General features: G+C 46.2%; 1 protein-coding gene across 2 annotated transcripts in view; it reads left to right on the top strand.

Moving 5' to 3' along the window:
• Positions 1 to 787: 787 nt before the first annotated feature.
• Positions 788 to 17,495, top strand: part of ZFX (zinc finger protein X-linked) — a 33,564-nt gene continuing 16,856 nt past the window's right edge. The window contains exons 1-3 of one of the 2 annotated variants that reach the window (XM_050936515.1): positions 788 to 858; positions 12,453 to 12,541; positions 13,061 to 13,627. In XM_050936515.1, coding sequence (XP_050792472.1) covers positions 12,481 to 12,541; positions 13,061 to 13,627 — 628 coding nt within the window. In that variant the 5' untranslated portion in view covers positions 788 to 858; positions 12,453 to 12,480. Of the gene's footprint in view, positions 859 to 1,640; positions 2,007 to 12,452; positions 12,542 to 13,060; positions 13,628 to 17,495 lie in introns of those variants that run through there. The other variant, XM_050936516.1, reaches the window with a different exon arrangement.

The raw sequence follows: 17,495 nt of genomic DNA, 5'->3' as shown, positions 1-17,495 counted from the left end.
CATGTGTATTAAAAATCCTCAAGGAAAGTAACTACTATTACGTGTGCAAGAAGCCACTTTCAATATGTAAAGGTCGGGCTTCGGTTTCAGTCCTATTTACAAGACACTAGTCCCCACCAATCCCATTATACTGATCGATTTATTTTCCACTAGAGCTTGCCTGGAATTATCCCGGGCCACACACCTCCTCCCGAGCTGCGCTACTCAATCCGATTTTATTTCCACATGCACAAAAATACAGAACCCCCCAAAAATAATAAAAAAACAAAAAAGCTTTAATCCACCCCCCAAAAAAAGCGCGCGGGAGGGGGGCCTGCAAAGTTTCCAGGATGGGCTGAAAATATATTTTGGGGAACGGGGGAGCCAGGCCACCCAATGGGTCAGTGCCACCGACTGGAGCGGGGGTGCCAGGCCCCGCCAGGCAGGAGGCCCAAGCCCCAGCTCCCCTCTCCCCGGACCGCGCTGAGCGGCTCTGAGCCCCGAGCGGAATTTTACGGCCGAGCTGGAGCGGAGGAGGAGCCGCCGCCGCCGCCCTCCTGTTCGTCCGACCCCGGCAACGCCGCCGCCGAGTCCCGGGCCCGCTCCGCTGCCGCGGCCCCGGGGCGCTTGGCCTGAGAAGCGGCGCAGGCAGCGGCGGCGGCGTCTCCCTTCCGCATTTTCCTGGGTCTCTCTCGGGCAGTGACGTGACGTGCTGACGGCGGGCCCGGCCCGGGGAGCTTGGCCGCTTCCACTCAGCTCCGAGCTCGGCCCCTCCCTCCCCTCCCGCCCGCCCCGCCGCAGCCACCGCCGCCGAGCTCGGCCCAGTCGCGCTGCGAGAGGCCGCCCCGAGCCGAGCGCCGCCGCCCGCCACCCCGCACGGTAAGCAGCGCGGGCCGGGCCTTCTCCTCCCCGTGCCCGCAGCAGGCCGCGGCGCGGCGCCGCAGTGCAGGCCCGGAGGAGGCCGCAGCTAGGCCGCGCCAGGGCTCCGGCCGGAGCGGGCCGCAGGGCCGCGAGCCGGGCTCTCGCAGCGCGACTGGGTGCGGCGCAGCTGGGGCCGGGCCGTGTGGGGAGTGGGGTCTGGGCCGGGCTAGGCCGGGGGGCGGCGGGGCCAGGCCCCGAGCTCGGCCGAGAGGGACTCGCGGAGCCTGTGGAGGAGGAGACAAGATGGCGGCGGGGCACAGAGGCTGCGAGAGGCGGGGGCAGGGCGCTGGCCGCCATCTTGAATTAATCGCTCGTCCCAGCAGCCGGGCTCCCTTCGTGCGGGCCGGGCCAGCGAGGGCGGCCACAGCCCCGCTCCGCGGCCGCTGCCCCCCCCCCCTCGGGGGGGCTGCGTGACAGGGGCTGGCGCTGTCCGCCCCCGGCGGCTTCCCGGGCCCCTGCAGCGCTAGGGCCGCCTGCAATGTGCCCCGCACTGCGGAGAGAGGAGGGCGCCCGCCAACCCTACCGCCACCAGCCTCGGGAGGGGGCAGGGCAGGGCGCGCCGCGCTGCAGCCCGACACACACACCCCTCCCCCCTGGCGGTGCCTGGAGCGCGGCAACGCTGCGTTGTTGTAAGCCCCGAGCGGGGGCCCCTCCACACCGCTCCCTGCCCAGCCAGGGGGTTCAGCGGGCGGGGGGGAGTCTGGCTGCCTGCCTGTGGGGGGCAGTGAGTTCTCCCCCAGCCCCGGCGTAGAGCCCCCTTCACTGAGGAGTTTCAAAGAGATACTCAGGGCTAAATGTTTCCCCGATTTAGGCTTTATTAAAATCAGCACAGACACAGTCTGACCCAAAACATCCCCGTCGCCCTCTTTTCTTAAGCCAGAGGAAACATCCTTTTGCCCAGTGTCTGCAATTCCAACATCCAGCACTGAGTTAGTGCATGGGAGTGAAAATGAGTTTGGAGCCTGGCTGTAGGCCACAGGGAAACTGCTGTTTTTACTGCCCAAACTGAGGGAGATGCAGAAAAAGAAACAAGTAGCTAATTGTATTTGGAACATTTTTCATGGTTTTCGGAATTATTTGTGAAGTTGAGCCCTTGCTTTATAAAAGTGTAATTTTGAACATAATTTTTCCTTTGTGTGTGTGTGTTACATTCTCAGTGATCAAGTCAGGCAGGGGAACCTGGTTTCAACACAGTAATAAGTTGCTAAGGCATTGAACTGCTCAGGGCTTTAACCCAATTATGGGGACACAGTTAGATCCTGTCTATACTACATTTACTACACTACTTCTAAAACTGTGATGTGACCAGATCAGGGAAAAATCTTGTAATTGGTTTTCCTGACTCAGTTATACTTCTGGCGTAGATGGAGGTCTTCCACTGGGGATGGAAAGTAGGGAATTTTGCTGATTGCTCTTCACCAGTAGAAGTGGGGTCAGGATTTTGTTGTGCTTTTTAAAAATTTGGTGCAGGGATGAGGGAGATTTTACGTTGTATATTGGTATCTTTATGGGAATGGAGGTGTGTGAATGATTTTTGTATATTATTCTCATCCGTAAGGAAGGAGAAATGATTTTGCTGTATCTTAGGGTTTGTCTTAAAACACTAGTGGCATTCCTGCAGCTGCATTGCTGTAGTGATTCAGTGTAAATACTACCTGTGCTGACAGGACATAGTATCCCATCCATGTAGATAATCCACCAGAGAGGCAGTAGCTAGGTTGATGGAAGAATTTTACATGTGAGTTTAAGATCAGTTTAACTATGCTGCTCAGGCATGTGGATTTTTCACACCACTGAACAACGCAGTTATGCTGACCTAATTTTGTAGTGTACACCAGCCCTTAGTCTTCCTCCTCTTGCTTCCTTTGGAAGGGGGTTGGGTAATGGAATTTGCATGTTCTTCTTCAAGTGCTTGCTCATATCGATTCCAATTAGGTGTGCGCGCGCCGTGTGCACGTTCGTCAGAAGATTTTTACCCTAGCAACACTCGGTGGGTCGGTTGGGTCACCCCCTGGAGTGGCGCCATTATTGCGCCAGATATACACCCCTATCGACCCAACGGCCCTTCAGTTCCTTCTTACTGCTTGTGACGGTCTTTGGAACTGTGGAGCGCGGCTCTGCTGATCTCCACGTCCCTAGCTACTCGTAGTTCTTTGCTGTTTATTGTGTGTATAGTTCGAGTTCTTGTAGTTATAGTTAGTATTAGTTGTTGTATTTATAGTTAGTGTATATAGTTTAAGTGGGGATTGGGGATTAGCCCCCTTTTCTCCACCCCGGTACGGGCCCATACCTAAGGCACTGGGATTCAAACCGTGCTCGGCGTGCCAAAAGCCGATGCCAGTAGGGGATCCCCATGTCTCCTGCCTCAAGTGCCTAGGGGAATCTCACCTTACCGATAAGTGCTGCATCTGCAAATTGTTTAAACCAAGGACGAAGAAAGAGCGGGACTTTCGACTGAAACAGCTCCTCATGGAGTCAGCACTTAGTCCTGCAGCCTCGGTACCGAGCGCCCAACAGACTGCTTCTGTAAGGAGCGCCCCTTTGGCCCCGAACTGCTCCGGCACTGACCCCTACTGGCACTGACATCTGCTCGGCACCGCTCCCTGTCCCTGAGACCCAGGAAGAAACATAGCGCTCCAGGGAAGGAGCGTTCTTCGAAAACCGTTCATTCGGCACTGTCCTCTGCCGCGGCACCGTCGACTGTGGCACCGCCGATTGCGGCTCCACCGAGCGCAGCACCGTCGATTCCAGTCCCACAAGGGTTGTTGAGTCCGATGCCTGACAGCTCCCTGGCTCATGCTGTGGTTGACTTGCCCTCCCTTCTACACCGGAGACCTTCTTCACGGCAAAGGAGCTCATCGCCGTGACGGAGTCAACATGTCCTCAACCCCCGGCACCGCCAGTGCGGGTCATACAATCCATCGGAAAACTGGCCCTGGTAAGGCTACCTTCCGTTGGTTCAACAGAAAGACGTCATTCAAGATCACAGTCTCACAGACGCCCTCGATCACGCCGTTCCCGCTCGCAGTCCCGGCACCGCTCTCCATCACGGTACCGGTCGCACTTGCGGCACCGTTCGACATCTTGTTAGTTGGCCGGATACTCCTGGTACCGATCCAATTCACGGCACCGCCCTTGGCACTGTGTATCTCACAGTCGCTCCAGATGAAGGAACTCGAGATCCCAGTTGATCTCCCGGCACCACTACGGTAGAAGGTCCCAGTCTCGTTTGCGGTACCATTATACCTCCCGGTACCGCCCCGAGATCGAGCATCCAGAACAGTGGCGCCCTCCCAGGCTCTATCGGCACTGCCGTGGCCATCGAGACGCACATCGGTGTCTTCGCAGGCTGGTAGCACATCCTATCCTCAGGAGCATGACTCTGACATCCCCAGCCATATATTCCCAGAGAACCAGAGCCAAGAGTAAGGGCCTCATCACTGGTCCTTCTGGACACGTTGGGCATACCACCAGGCCCAAGGTGCTCCATCAGTGGCTCCACGGTCGGCCCTGTCAGAACACTGGGTACCAGAGGCAACAGTAAGCTGCCCCCGCCCCCCCCCAGGCACGGATGAGGCTCCAATACTATCTGCAGACACCCAGGTTCCACCTGACACAGATGACGCTCCTCAAGTGCAGGAGCCCCAACAGGACGCCCTGGTCCCGGGCCTCTCCTCCTCCTCCTCGCCTGACGAGGCGGTGGCGGGAACATCCTCCTCAGGCCCTCCACCAATTGATCTCCGGGCCCATCAAGACCTTTTGAGACGAGTGGCTCAGAATATGAACTTACAGGTGGAGGAGGTCCGTGAAATAGAGGACCCTGTCGTAGACTTCCTGTTGGCTGATGCACCTACTAGAGCGGCTCTTCCATTTATCTGCACCATACAGACTAATGCGGATGCCATTTGGCAATCCCCAGCCTCAATTCCATCTACAGCAAGGGGAGTAGAGAGAAAATATATGATCCCCTCAAAGGGGTATGAATATCTCTACATTCACCCACCTCCTTGCTCTTTAGTGGTGCAATCGGTGAACGAGAGGGAGCGTCATGGCCAGCAAGCCCCGGCTCCGAAGTCAAAGAAGGCTGGACGCATGGACCTCCTAGGCAGCAAAATATACTCGGCCGGTGACCTCCAACTTAGGGTGGCAAACCAACAAGCCCTCCTAAGTAGATATAACTTTAACACGTGGGTGTTCTTGGGGAAGTTTATGGAGCTTCTTCCCCAGGAATCCCGTCAAGAATTTACGGCCCTACTTGAGGAGGGTAAAAAGGTAGTAAGAACCTCCCTCCAAGCCTCTCTGGATGCAGCAGACTCTGCAGCCAGGACCCTGGCGTCAGGAGTGGCTCCAGGTATCAGGCCTTCCCCCTGAATTACAACAAACTATTCAGGATTTGCCCTTCGAAGGCCAGGGCCTGTTCTCAGATAAAACTGACCCCAGATTGCAAAGTCTGAAGGACAGTCATGTTATAATGCGCTTGCTGGGTATGCACACGCCAGTGACCCAACGCAGGACCTTCCGACCCCAGCCACACTACCCTAACGCCCCGCCTAGGCCGCATCAGGACTTTAGCAGAAGGCATGGTAGAGGGAATCATTGGAGACAGTCTGGCCTTCAAGGAGGTCAAAATCAGGCGCCCCCTAAACTGCCAGCGGGGCCCAAGCAGAACTTTTGATGGGATGCCCGAGGGCGGCCCACCAGTTGCTCTACCGGATCCTTCTCCTCTCTTTTTCAACCGCCTCTCACAATTCCTCCCTGCCTGGTCCCAGCTAACTTCAGATCGTTGGATCCTGCGCACGGTGGAAGTGGGATACTACCTCCAGTTTGTTTCAACCCAACCTTTCCACCCTTCCTCCCCGTCCCTCTTCAGGGACCCCTCTCACGAGCAATTCCTCTTACAAGAGCTCCAGTCGCTCCTAGTCATGGGAGCCATAGAGAAGGTGCCAAAAGACATGAGGGGCAAGCGGTTTTATTCCTGCTACTTCCTAATCCCCGAGGCAAAGGGAGGTCTATGACCGATCCTAGACCTGCGAGAACTCAACAAATTCATGATAAAGCTGAATTTCCGCATGGTAACCCTGGGGACCATTATCCCGTCCCTGGATCTGGGAGACTGATATGCCGCCCTCGATATGAAGGACGCGTATTTCCACATCGCAGTTTACCCACTATACAGATGGTACCTCCGTTTTGTGGTCAACCATCAACACTTTCAATTCACTGTACTTCCGTTTGGCCTTTCTACAGCTCCGCGTGTGTTCACAAAATGCATGGCTGTCGTCGGGTACACGTCTACCCGTATCTTGACGATTGGCTCATTTGAGGGACTTCCCAGTTACAAGTGTCGCAGCACCTGCGCATCATCAAAGACCTCTTCGGGAGCCTAGGCCTGATGATCAACATAGAGAAGTCTACTCTGACACCCACGCAGAGCATAGATTTCATAAGAGCGGTTCTGGACTCCAATCTGGCCAGAACCTGCCTCCCGCCGTCGCCTTTTCAAGCAATGGCTTCAATTATTCGAGGTCCTCAAACCTTCCTGACAACGTCGGTGCGCACCTGCCTCAGCCTAATAGGTCACATGGCCTCCTGCACCTTTGTGACCAAGCACGCGAGGCTATGCCTCCATTCCTTTCAAACCTGGCTTGCTTCAATATACCAACCACGCAGAAACAGCCTGAACTCGGTGCTCACTATTCCCCGTAAGATTCTGGGCTCCCTAACCTGGTGGCTAAACCCCACTCTAGTCTGTGCAGGGATGCCATTCCACCCACCGCAACCCTCGATGCCCCTAACCACGGACGCATCATCTCTGGGTTGGGGTGCCCACCTCGAGGGCTTTTGCACTCAAGGCCTCTGATCTCCTCAAGAACTGGCCTTGCACATCATTGTGCGGGAGCTGAGAGCGGTCCATCTAGAATGCCAGGTGTTTCGAGACCATCTCCAAGGCCGTTGTGTATCAGTGTTCACGGATAACACAATGGCCATGTTTTACATAAACAAGCAGGGTGGAGCATGCTCATCCCTCCTTTGTCAAGAAGCCGTCCACCTCTGGGACTTTTGCATAGCCCACTCGATTGATTTGGTAGCGTTTTTTCTCCTAGGAGTCCAGAACACTCTGGCAGATCACCTCAGCAGATTCTTCCTGTCTCACGAGTGGTCGATTCGTCCAGACGTCATTGGTTCTGTTTTCCGGAAGTGGAAAACCTCTTTGCCTCCCGAGAGAACAGGAAATGCCAGGTGTTCTCCTCCTTCCAGGGACTCTCCCGGGGCTCCCTCTCAGATGCATTCCTGAACCTGTGGAAGAGGCACCTACTCTATGCCTTCCCACCATTTCCACTCATCCACAGAGTCTTACTCAAGCTCCGCAGGGACAGCACCCACCTGATCCTAATTGCTCCAGCATGGCCGAGGCAGCAGTGGTACACCATGTTGTTCGACCTCTCAGTGGCAGACCCGATTCCCCTGCCACTTTGGCCAGATCTCATAACACAGGACTTCGGCAGGCTTCACCATCTGGACCTGCAGTTTTTTCACCTCACAGCATGGTTGCTCCATGGTTGAGCCAGTCTTGAGTTGCTTTGCTCTGCCTCGGTCCAACAGGTGCTCTTGGGCAGTAGGAAGCCTTCCACTAGGATGACATATCTGGCCAAGTGGAAGCATTTCTCCTGCTGGTGCGCTCAGCATAACTCAATCCCCAGGCAGGTGTCCGTTCCTACTGTCCTGGGCTACCTCTGGTCCGTGAAAGAAGAGGGCCTAGCGGTCTCTTCCATAAAGGTGCATCTGGCAGCCATCTCCGCCTTCCACCCAGGGGAAAATGGTCGATCAATCTTCTTTCACCCCATAGTTTCAAGGTTGCTCAAGGGATTGGAATGTTTGTACCCCCAAGTCAGACGCCTGACTCCTACCTGGGATCTCAACCTGGTGCTAGCCAAGCTTATGGGTGCTCCTTTTGAACCACTGGCCACCTGCTTGCTGCTGTACCTTTCCTGGAAGACAGCATTCCTCGTTGCTATTACTTCGGCAAGATGAGTATCTGAGCTTCGGGTCTTGACAGCGGATCCCCGGTATACGGTATTCCATAAGGACAAGGTACAGCTGAGACCACACCCCTCGTTCCTCCCTAAAGTGGTGTCCACCTTTCATGTCAATCAGGACATCTTCCTCCCAGTCTTTTCCCGAAGCCGCACCCATCGCATCAGGAACAACAGCTGCACACCCTAAGCGTTCGCAGGGCTCTCGCCTTTTATGTTGAGAGAACAAAACCCTTCCAAAGGTCACCTCAGTTCTTTGTAGCTGTGGCAGACTGGATGAAAGGCCTACCAGTCTCATCCCAATGAATTTCATCTTGGGTAACATCCTGCATCCGTACATGCTATGATTTGGCTCACGTTCCGGCTAGTCACCTCACCGCCCATTCTGCTTGGGCTCAAGCTTCATCTGCCGCCTTCCTGGCCCATGTTCCCATCCAGGAAATATGTCGGGTAGCTACCTGGTCATCGGTTCACACCTTTGCCTCATATTACGCATTGGTTCAACAGTCCAGAGATGATGCAGCATTTAGCTCAGCAGTTTTGCATTCTGCAACATCTCACTCCGACCCCACCGCCTAGGTAAGGCTTGGGAATCGCCTAATTGGAATCGATATGAGCAAGCACTCGAAGAAGAAAAGACGGTTGCTCACCTTTGTAACTGTTGTTCTTCGAGATGTGTTGCTCATATCCATTCCAAACCCGCCCTCCTTCCCCTCTGTCGGAGTAACCGGCGGGAAGGAACTGAAGGGCCGTTGGGTCGTCAGGGCTATATATCTGGCGCCGTAACAGCGCCACTCCAGGGGGTGACCCAGCCAACCCACTGAGTGTTGCTAGGGTAAAAATCTTCCGATGAATGTGCACGTGGTGTGCATGCACCTAATTGGAATGGATATGAGCAACACGTCTCAAAGAACAACAGTTACAAAGATGAGTAACCATCTTTTTCAGTGGCATATTACAGTCTCACTTTCTCCTGCACATGTTCTTTCTCCATTCATTGCTTTCTTGAATGATTGTATTTAAGGTCAGAGTTATGGGGAAAGATGTAAATAACATCTTGGGAAATGAAGCATTTTCTTATGTAGGGTATTTTTATTGACTTGCTAGCATTTTAATATCATTTGTATTCCAAATATATATTTTTCTTACTTGTCCTCATATCAGAAATTTGCCTTGATTTTCATTTGCCCAAATAAAGTTATATTGCATATATAAGCAGATATTATAAGCATCCTGTTAGAGCTGTCTTTATAGTTTAGCTTTACGGACTAAACTATGGAATATTTAAGGTCATACTTATTCTAGAGGCACATGAAACTGACTTAGTTCCTGATCTTTCAGTTGGATCTGACTGTGTAGATGGATTTGTATATCTGCAAAGAGGCTCTTTGAAGCCATTGGGGTTCCACATGGGTGCAGAGGTCTCTGCATGATCTAGTTGTAGGACTGGGGTCTTAAAGTGTATTAAGGCAAATCTTATTTATTCCAATAGAGGCTAGTGTCATAGCATTCTTTTTTAAATCTGAACCTTAAAATAGTATAAAACTTCTATGTTGTACAAGCTACAAGTGGTAGAAAGTCTATCCTTGATTCACCACACTAAATCTTAAAAATCCACTTGCTTGGAAAGCTTTCTCAGGTGACTGAAATCAACATTTGCAGAACGTAAGCCTTTCCTTTGCAGAATTTCTGATCTCAATGGTTGAGCATGAACAGAGTCAAATAAATATAGTACTGTCTTCCTGATTTTTGCAGATGGACAGCTCTAGCACCTCTACTGTTGTTGGTATCTTTACTAAGTTGCATCTGTGTGAGAACTGACCTTGAGACTTGTCAGTTTTTACTGCTACTACTCAGAATCTGTGGGCAGCTTTGGTAATAATGATAATCAGGTCAGTTTCACACTTCTGGAACTTAGAACATCAGTAGAGAAAAGCAGTGGAATTATTCCTAGGGGAGAAGGATCCAAAAGGAGAAGCTGAGTAATGGAGATCTCCCTGTACAGTAGCCAGAAATTTGAGGGAAGGATAGGATAACAAATGGATAACATCCATCACAGGAGCAAGGAGACCATGGCGTGGAAGTGGGGAATAGAGTGTGTGAATGCTCCTTTCAGCAGGCAGTGGGAATTGGGGCTTCAAAGTCATCAGACTCGAACTTATAAAAGGTTAATATGTATGATAAGATGGAGCCATTAAGTAGGATCCAGAAATATACTTCTACTTGGCATTGCTTGGGGACGGAGCAGGTCACTCCATTTGTTTTTGTCACTTTTTGGCTAGCAGGTTTAGTTCTTGCTACTAGATATCTGATACATTTATAAGTCCTGTGTGTGCATGAATGAGGGGGATGCATAGAGAGATATATTAGAGAGCGTAAGTTAGAAAAGAGAAATAAATGACTGGGAGTGTAGTATGCGAAAATGTAGGTAAGACAGCAAAGAAAATGTAGGGAAAGATTGAGAGATGCGAATGGGTGGAGAAAGAGAGAAGGAAAAGAAGCAACCATAAGAAGGCACCACAGGAAAACATACTATTATAGGAAAGAAATTCTTAATAGACTTAATAGACCTGAACTTGTTTAATTACTAAAGCTGAACAGATTTGGGACTGGTGATTAATACTTGAATAAATGATTGTCTTAGAATACTTGAGGTGCTAGAGTTCTTGCTTTTCTACGATAACAAAAGTCTACAAATCTGTGATCTTTCCCAGATCCAAAGCTAAAAATGTTTCTTCCTAATGAGTATTTGGGGTCCTAGATCTGTGGAGGGATATGCTTGGGCAGACCCTTACATCAGTGCAGAATGCCATTGACATAATATCTTAACATTCAAAATGGCCTGATTGATCTCAACAGAACTCCATAACGATCTGTCAGTGCAGATTCCTTTTCAAGATCGGGGAGCCTTGGACTAGAGTCCTCCACAGTTTGTCAGTGCAGATCCTTTTTCAGAATCTAGGGTTGTTCAGCTGGACTTCTTCAGGTAACAAAGGAGTCCATGAAAAAAAGTATAATTTTTACATGAGACTGCAGCTGCTGTTCTCATAGTTTAATTTCTGGTTACATTCCCTCTCCCCCCCAACTTGTTTACATTATTTTTCTCAACAGGAGGATTTGTTAGCTGGGAGTAGCAGAGGATTAGGTTGTGCAAGGATGGGGTTGGAATATATTTGCTTCTGGCTGGGTATATGTGTTTGGAAATGCTTGTTTATTTGTTTATTTGTCAAATAAAGAAACTCCCCCATGCAAAAACTTAATTAATATAAAGGAAAGATGGAGAATGAAAACAAATTGTTGAAGTTTCAGTTAAGGTTTCCATAAAAATCTTAACTCTTTGTATTAGGCTCATGAATTGTAATAAGGCACTATGGTGATAGTGGAGGGTTACTGCCCATTACTGGAAAAAGTGTTTGGAGGGAGGAAAACCACATGCCTTCCACCTACTGGCATAATTCTTATTGGAAGAAATTTTCAAGGAGATTCTGTGGCCTCTTCCCGGTCTTACACATCAAATCCCCGTAGGTTGGATTAAGTTCAAGGGACTAGTCCAGACTGGTTTGCTCAACCCTAATTCTAATGCATATATGGCAGGGGGTAGAGTTAAGGTTAGAGTGGTAAATTGTAATGAGAATTTCATAACATTTAGTATTTAGATTTTTTGGGAGGTAGAGTGATTTAAGATCTAACCAGTTACTATTCATCAAATAAGTTTTGACGTATCAGACTATAGAGAGTTGATAGATTTTAAAATTTGATCATTTTTGAGACCAGATGGTGTTTTCAATCTAAAAGCAAATGGTGGATGATGCTTATCCGGGGAGCCTCTGCATAATCTCATTCATGAGATTCGACGTGCCTATGACGTCGGGGTCTGGAACCTTGTGGCAATACCATTTGGGACCCTGAGGGCAATATGAAATGCAAGCCCTAGCTACCTTAGTTCCTTTCTGGCTGCCAAAGGCTGTGAACATAAGTGACCCCAGAGCAGTGTCCATTTCTGATTCTATTAGACATATACCTTTACTCACCTTGAGTAATTTTGTAATCATTATTAATTTGAGAACTCCTCAGCCCATCATCCATCTGGGTTGTACTGTTTACCAGTCTCTCATGAGTGGAAATGTGCAGAGATTTCTCTCTTCGGGGAATATCTGTATGTTTTCGCTTTCTCTGCCCATCTTCCTCAGAGTTTTCTATACCTCCTTGAAATAATGATGTTCAGGAAAAATGAACTGAGGTGTTTAGGGGTCATCTACCCTTTGTTCAAGCCCTGAATGTTCAATCACATGAGATGCTTTTGAAAGTCCCAAAGGGTACGGCTTTCCAGAGATTTTAGGAAGCGTACAGGCATCTTGAGTGAAATCTTGGCCACGCTGAAGTCAAGGGGCATTTTGCCTTTGACCTCAAAGGGGCTAGGATTTCACTTCTTGAATAAGAGTGTGAGATATGCATAGGAAACTCTCGAACAACTATAGTTACTGGGCAAGTAACCTTTCTCTTCTTTATTTTTCTCAGGCACTGTGACTGATGAGAATTAAAGGCCATGGATGAAGATGGACTTGAACTGCAGCCACATGAGCCAAATGCGTTTTTTGACCCAACAGGTTTGACAGGAGATAAAGCATATAAGGCCCTTCATGTTAAACATAAGATAGATTATAACCAGGCAGTTGTTGTTACTGAATCGGACTGTGCTGTTTTATTATTATATTTTGACTGAATGCTGCACTAGTGATTTTATTTTTAGTTCAGAACAAGTAACTAAAATGTACTGGCTATAGGATACTCTGAAAGGAGAAATGTTTGGGGGTTATGGCAGAGGCTCAAAAATGGCTGACCTTATCCATAAAAAAAATATGGTCTCTTTTAGTTGAATGCTAGAAAACTGGTCTATGTCAATTTGTCAAAGAAATGTTAGTGGCTAATAAGAAAGTAACAGTTTTCTAGTGCTTTTTCAACTAGTATATAATAGATATGGTCAAAGATACCAGAATGCTTGTGATAGATAGATACGTTGTTTATAATCTGAAGACAAATTGTGATAATTTACAGCTGATAAATATCAGCCATGTTCCTTGAATTACTGAGGATATTTTAAACATTGGTTTAATTATATTTTTCAGGATCTGATGCAGCACATATGGATGGAGATCAGATTGTTGTGGAAGTACAAGAAACAGTATTTGTTTCAGATGTGGTGGACTCAGACATAACTGTGCATAACTTTGTTCCTGATGATCCAGATTCCGTAGTCATCCAAGATGTCATTGAGGATGTTGTTATTGAGGATGTTCAATGCTCAGATATCATGGAAGAGGCAGATGTGTCTGAAACTGTCATTATTCCTGAACAAGTGCTGGGCACAGAGGTAGCTGATGAGGTTTCTTTAGCACACTGCACTGTTCCAGATGACGTTTTAGCTTCTGACATAACAGCAGCAGCATTGTCTATACCAGAACATGTACTGGCAAGTGAATCAATGCATGTACCTGAAATTGGGCATGTGGAACATGTGGTTCATGATAACGTTGTAGAAGCAGAAATTGTCACCGATAGTCTGGGAGAAGATGTAGTTTCTGAAGAAGTGTTGGTAGCAGACTGTGCCTCGGAAGCAGTGATTGATGCCAATGGAATCCCTGTGCAGCACCAAGATGATAAGGGCAACTGTGAAGATTACCTTATGATTTCCTGTAAGTTTATGGGGAAAGCAGTAAAGATAGAGTGAATGACATTGACTGGGGTGCTGTTTGAAAATGTTTGTTCCTTTTAAATAATGCCAGAGAGAGTTTTCTGAAATAGTTATAAACACAAAGTCTCATAAATATGCATGAATATTTTCAGTTATAATTGTGTTCCTGCTGAGGTGGTTTATTTATTAAGCTAATACAGATAAAGTAGTTTTTCCAGCTATCTGATTATTAAAATAATCCTTTTAAAATAAAATACTCATGTATTAGTTTACAGAACAATATTTTATATTAATAGTTTCTGTAACAATGCTCTAAAATGCCATTTACTTAATAACAACTATAGGAAATAAACCTGGCATTGCTCCAGTATATGTTGCAAAATCACTAAGAAAGCAAAAGAATTGTCTCACATAAGTGGAAGAGGGACAGCCACAGAACTGTTCTATTTTTCTGCAGTTTGAAAAATGTCTTGCATCTGAAGTATTATCCTTAATGCTTTTGCTAAGCTCCTCTTTTAGATACATAAATACAGATAGCAATAACTTCTTTCTTTTCTGTTAGAATATGTTTTTTTCTCTTAAATAAACTGACCATATGAAGTCACACAATTAGCAAAAAGGACAGCCACTATTGCACATAATTGGGAAGCTACCTTGAACTCAAGATTTTGGGTTTTGAATTTTTTTTGAGCCCCTTTGTACCAGTAGAATGGTATATTAGAATTGCAATATTGAAGTGTGTTTGTGTGTGTGGGAGAGAGGGAGGGAACAAACAGGGACACCACCAAATCATAAAGTCAATTCCCTTGAGGGAAATAACCCTTTGCTCAAACTAATACTGATTTTAGTGGTGTAATCTGATTAACATTCTTGTTTCCTGTAAAATTTAAGAAAGTAATGCTATTAAACAGGGTTTTGTCATAGAATCATTGTATCATTTAGCCCATTTACACTGATCCTTGCAAGATTATTTGTTTTTGTCTAGATTTTAATGACTCACATAATGGAACTTAACTGACTTTATATATTGATTCTTGCTTCATTTCCAGTACAGGTTCTTTGACTAGTTCTTTGAATATGCCTTTTTTAATGGAATTTTAGTTTGTTTTGGCTTAACTATAATATCATCTTCCGCACTTATGGCTTTGCATAATTCTTCTCTTTGCCTCTATGATCACTTGATTTCTTAATTCCCTAATATTTGGCTTCCTAGTGTCGAATACTCTTGTGTAGCTGTGTTTTAAATTAATATGGAGATCAAATTAATGGTCCCTAGCTAAGAAACCATCCTTTTGTACTTCTTAACTGTAGAGAATAATTTATTGAAAACATAAGAGAGCCTCATCATGTTTAACAGAAACAAGGTTTTTTTATTCTTAGTCAGTTATTTCTGCATGGTAAGAAGTAGATCCAGAGTGGTTCCTCCCCCGACTTGATTCTTTATTTTCATTGCTATTAAATGCTAATGTGTTTTTAAATATTTTTGTAATATATATGGCCCTTCTAGCTCAGGTACTTAAGTAAATTTAGTATTTTATATTCCTCTTTTGTTGCAAAGTGTATCTATTTGTTTTCCTTTATATTTTGAATTGAAAGTACATTCTGGAATTTGAGTTAAATGAAACTTTCCTCCATTACTCTCTACTGTACTTAAAGCCTACCTAGCAAGTTTTACTGCTTTTGAAGTCAGGAGGTTAGTACTCCTTCTTATTAAGTGGAGATTGTCTAATCTGAATAGTCAGTTCATTCTAGAAAAAAAATCAAATGATTTTTAAATTCAGATCTCTCCTCTTTACATCTGTAGTGTATGTTTGTCGTGGTCTTCACGCTCAGTCTTCTTCCTTCTTCAGTTGCACTTGGTACCAGATGGCTCTCCGAGAAGATCACCAACATTAATCTCACCTTTGATTCCCCCCCCACCCCCCAAATCCCTGAAATCATCCTTGATTCTATCACAACTTTTTTCAGTTATGTTTATCTAAATTAATAATTTTGGGCAAATGAGTGAGTAGAATTTTGCAAGGTTGACTTAATCTAAGGTTCCTGCATCATAGTGTCTAAATGCTGCCGGTTGCCATGTATACTACAATACATGGACATTTGTCTGTTTTCTTGGGAATACTTTTGCCCTTTGTATTATGCTTTGTCACTTGAGAGGCAGAGTATTACTCAGATCACTTTATATGGGTCACAAGTTATCTGTCCCATGTTCTTCAATGGAATTCCTAGGTAAGATCCCTTACCACCTTCTTTCTGTATGTTGATTCCCTTTCATTGTTTTTCCTTTGCTGGATAGGCTACTCTTTGTACCTGGCTTCTTCTTAATCTGATCATCATCTTATTATTTAAGATTGGTTTAGCTGTTGCTCTGGTGAGAGTGGTTGAATGAGTGTGTAACAGTTGAATGTCTCCACACATGCTTTTCTTATTCCCTCTTCCTATTCATGGACTAAACCTGCATTTTCTTGTCTGATGGTACTTGTCTTAGTGAGCTCCTTTCTGTGAGACTTTCCTTCAGCAAATTTATCTACTGTTTGAATCATCCCATTACAAATGAAATCTCTCATGTATATGAGACTGCTTTGATTTCCTTGGTATGCATTCTGTTTCCAAAATAATGCTTCTTACCACTAGTGATACCCTCTTTTTGTGTAGATACTCTGTCTTTGCTTGCATTCAGAAACTCCAGTTGTTTGATCTGAACGGGTTCCTGGCTATTTATATCTAACTCAGCTCTGCCTTTGGATCCCTAAGCAGAGAATGAAAACCACTGCTAGCTGTTAAGCAGCATAGGAAAGGATTCCAAAGGTTTTGATAAACCACACTTTTCCTTTTATCCATGCCAGAAAGTCATTTAAGGAGGACTTGATATATCTTGGCCAAAAGGGGACAGATTATGGACAGATATACATCAACCCAACTCCTTTAGCCATAGACCAAAATTATGAGTTGGAAAGCCATTTGTCCCTAAATGGAAATGTATCATTTTAGTAAAATGTTAAAAAATGACCACAGACAGATAGATGTTGGAGTTTATCAGGGAGGACAGTACTTTAGAGCTGGACATCCAACTGACATTAAGGTTTCTACATTTCTGATTTTATTCAGTTTGTCAAAGCAACAGACATGCAATTAGCTTTTTGTGGCTGAACACTAGCAATAGAAACAGCTCCATCAGAAGAGAAGTTGTGCTGGGTGTTCTCAGTATATTTTGTGCAATAAGAATGGTAAAATATAAATAATCAATATAGGAAATCTGAAGAGATAAAGGCTAACCCAGGAAACTTTCTATTGGTCCAGTATTCCACAAATCGAGGAAATTATATGATGTCAACAGATACACCAGGCACATTACATTGGCATCCTAATCAGGCCTAGAGTAAGAAATATTTGATTCATGTACCAGAACCAACATTTTCAGTACAGGACTTTTTCAGACCCAAGGTATTCACAAAGATGGTGACAGTGATTGTATAATTACTTAGGTTTAGAAAGGGCATGTTCTCCCCTGTCCCCGCAGATGATATTTTTATAAAGTCAAGAACAATGGACCTAGTGAACAGAACCATAATCCATATGACTTCAGTACTGAAGAATCATGGTTTTGTAGCAGATATAAAAAATGTTTTTGTGTTACAGGCTGTCTTCATCAACAACCTGGGAGTACAGAGCTATTTTCTCTTGAGGCGATTCTTAAAGGTGCAAGACATAATAGTTTTTTCCCTCCAAAAAAGTAACATTTGCTGTCAGACCCTATTTAACCATTTTAATGGTACTTTGCATAACTGTCCTGGCCAAGAATGTTTATGAGATCACTGTGTGTTGATCATAAGATGGAAGACATTAGGATACTTTGGTAAGAGTAATAT

The sequence above is a fragment of the Gopherus flavomarginatus genome, chromosome 1 (assembly GCF_025201925.1).
Source record: "Gopherus flavomarginatus isolate rGopFla2 chromosome 1, rGopFla2.mat.asm, whole genome shotgun sequence".
In the NCBI taxonomy this organism is placed as follows: Eukaryota; Metazoa; Chordata; order Testudines; family Testudinidae; genus Gopherus; species Gopherus flavomarginatus.
This window is presented reverse-complemented; position numbering and strand designations above follow the sequence as displayed.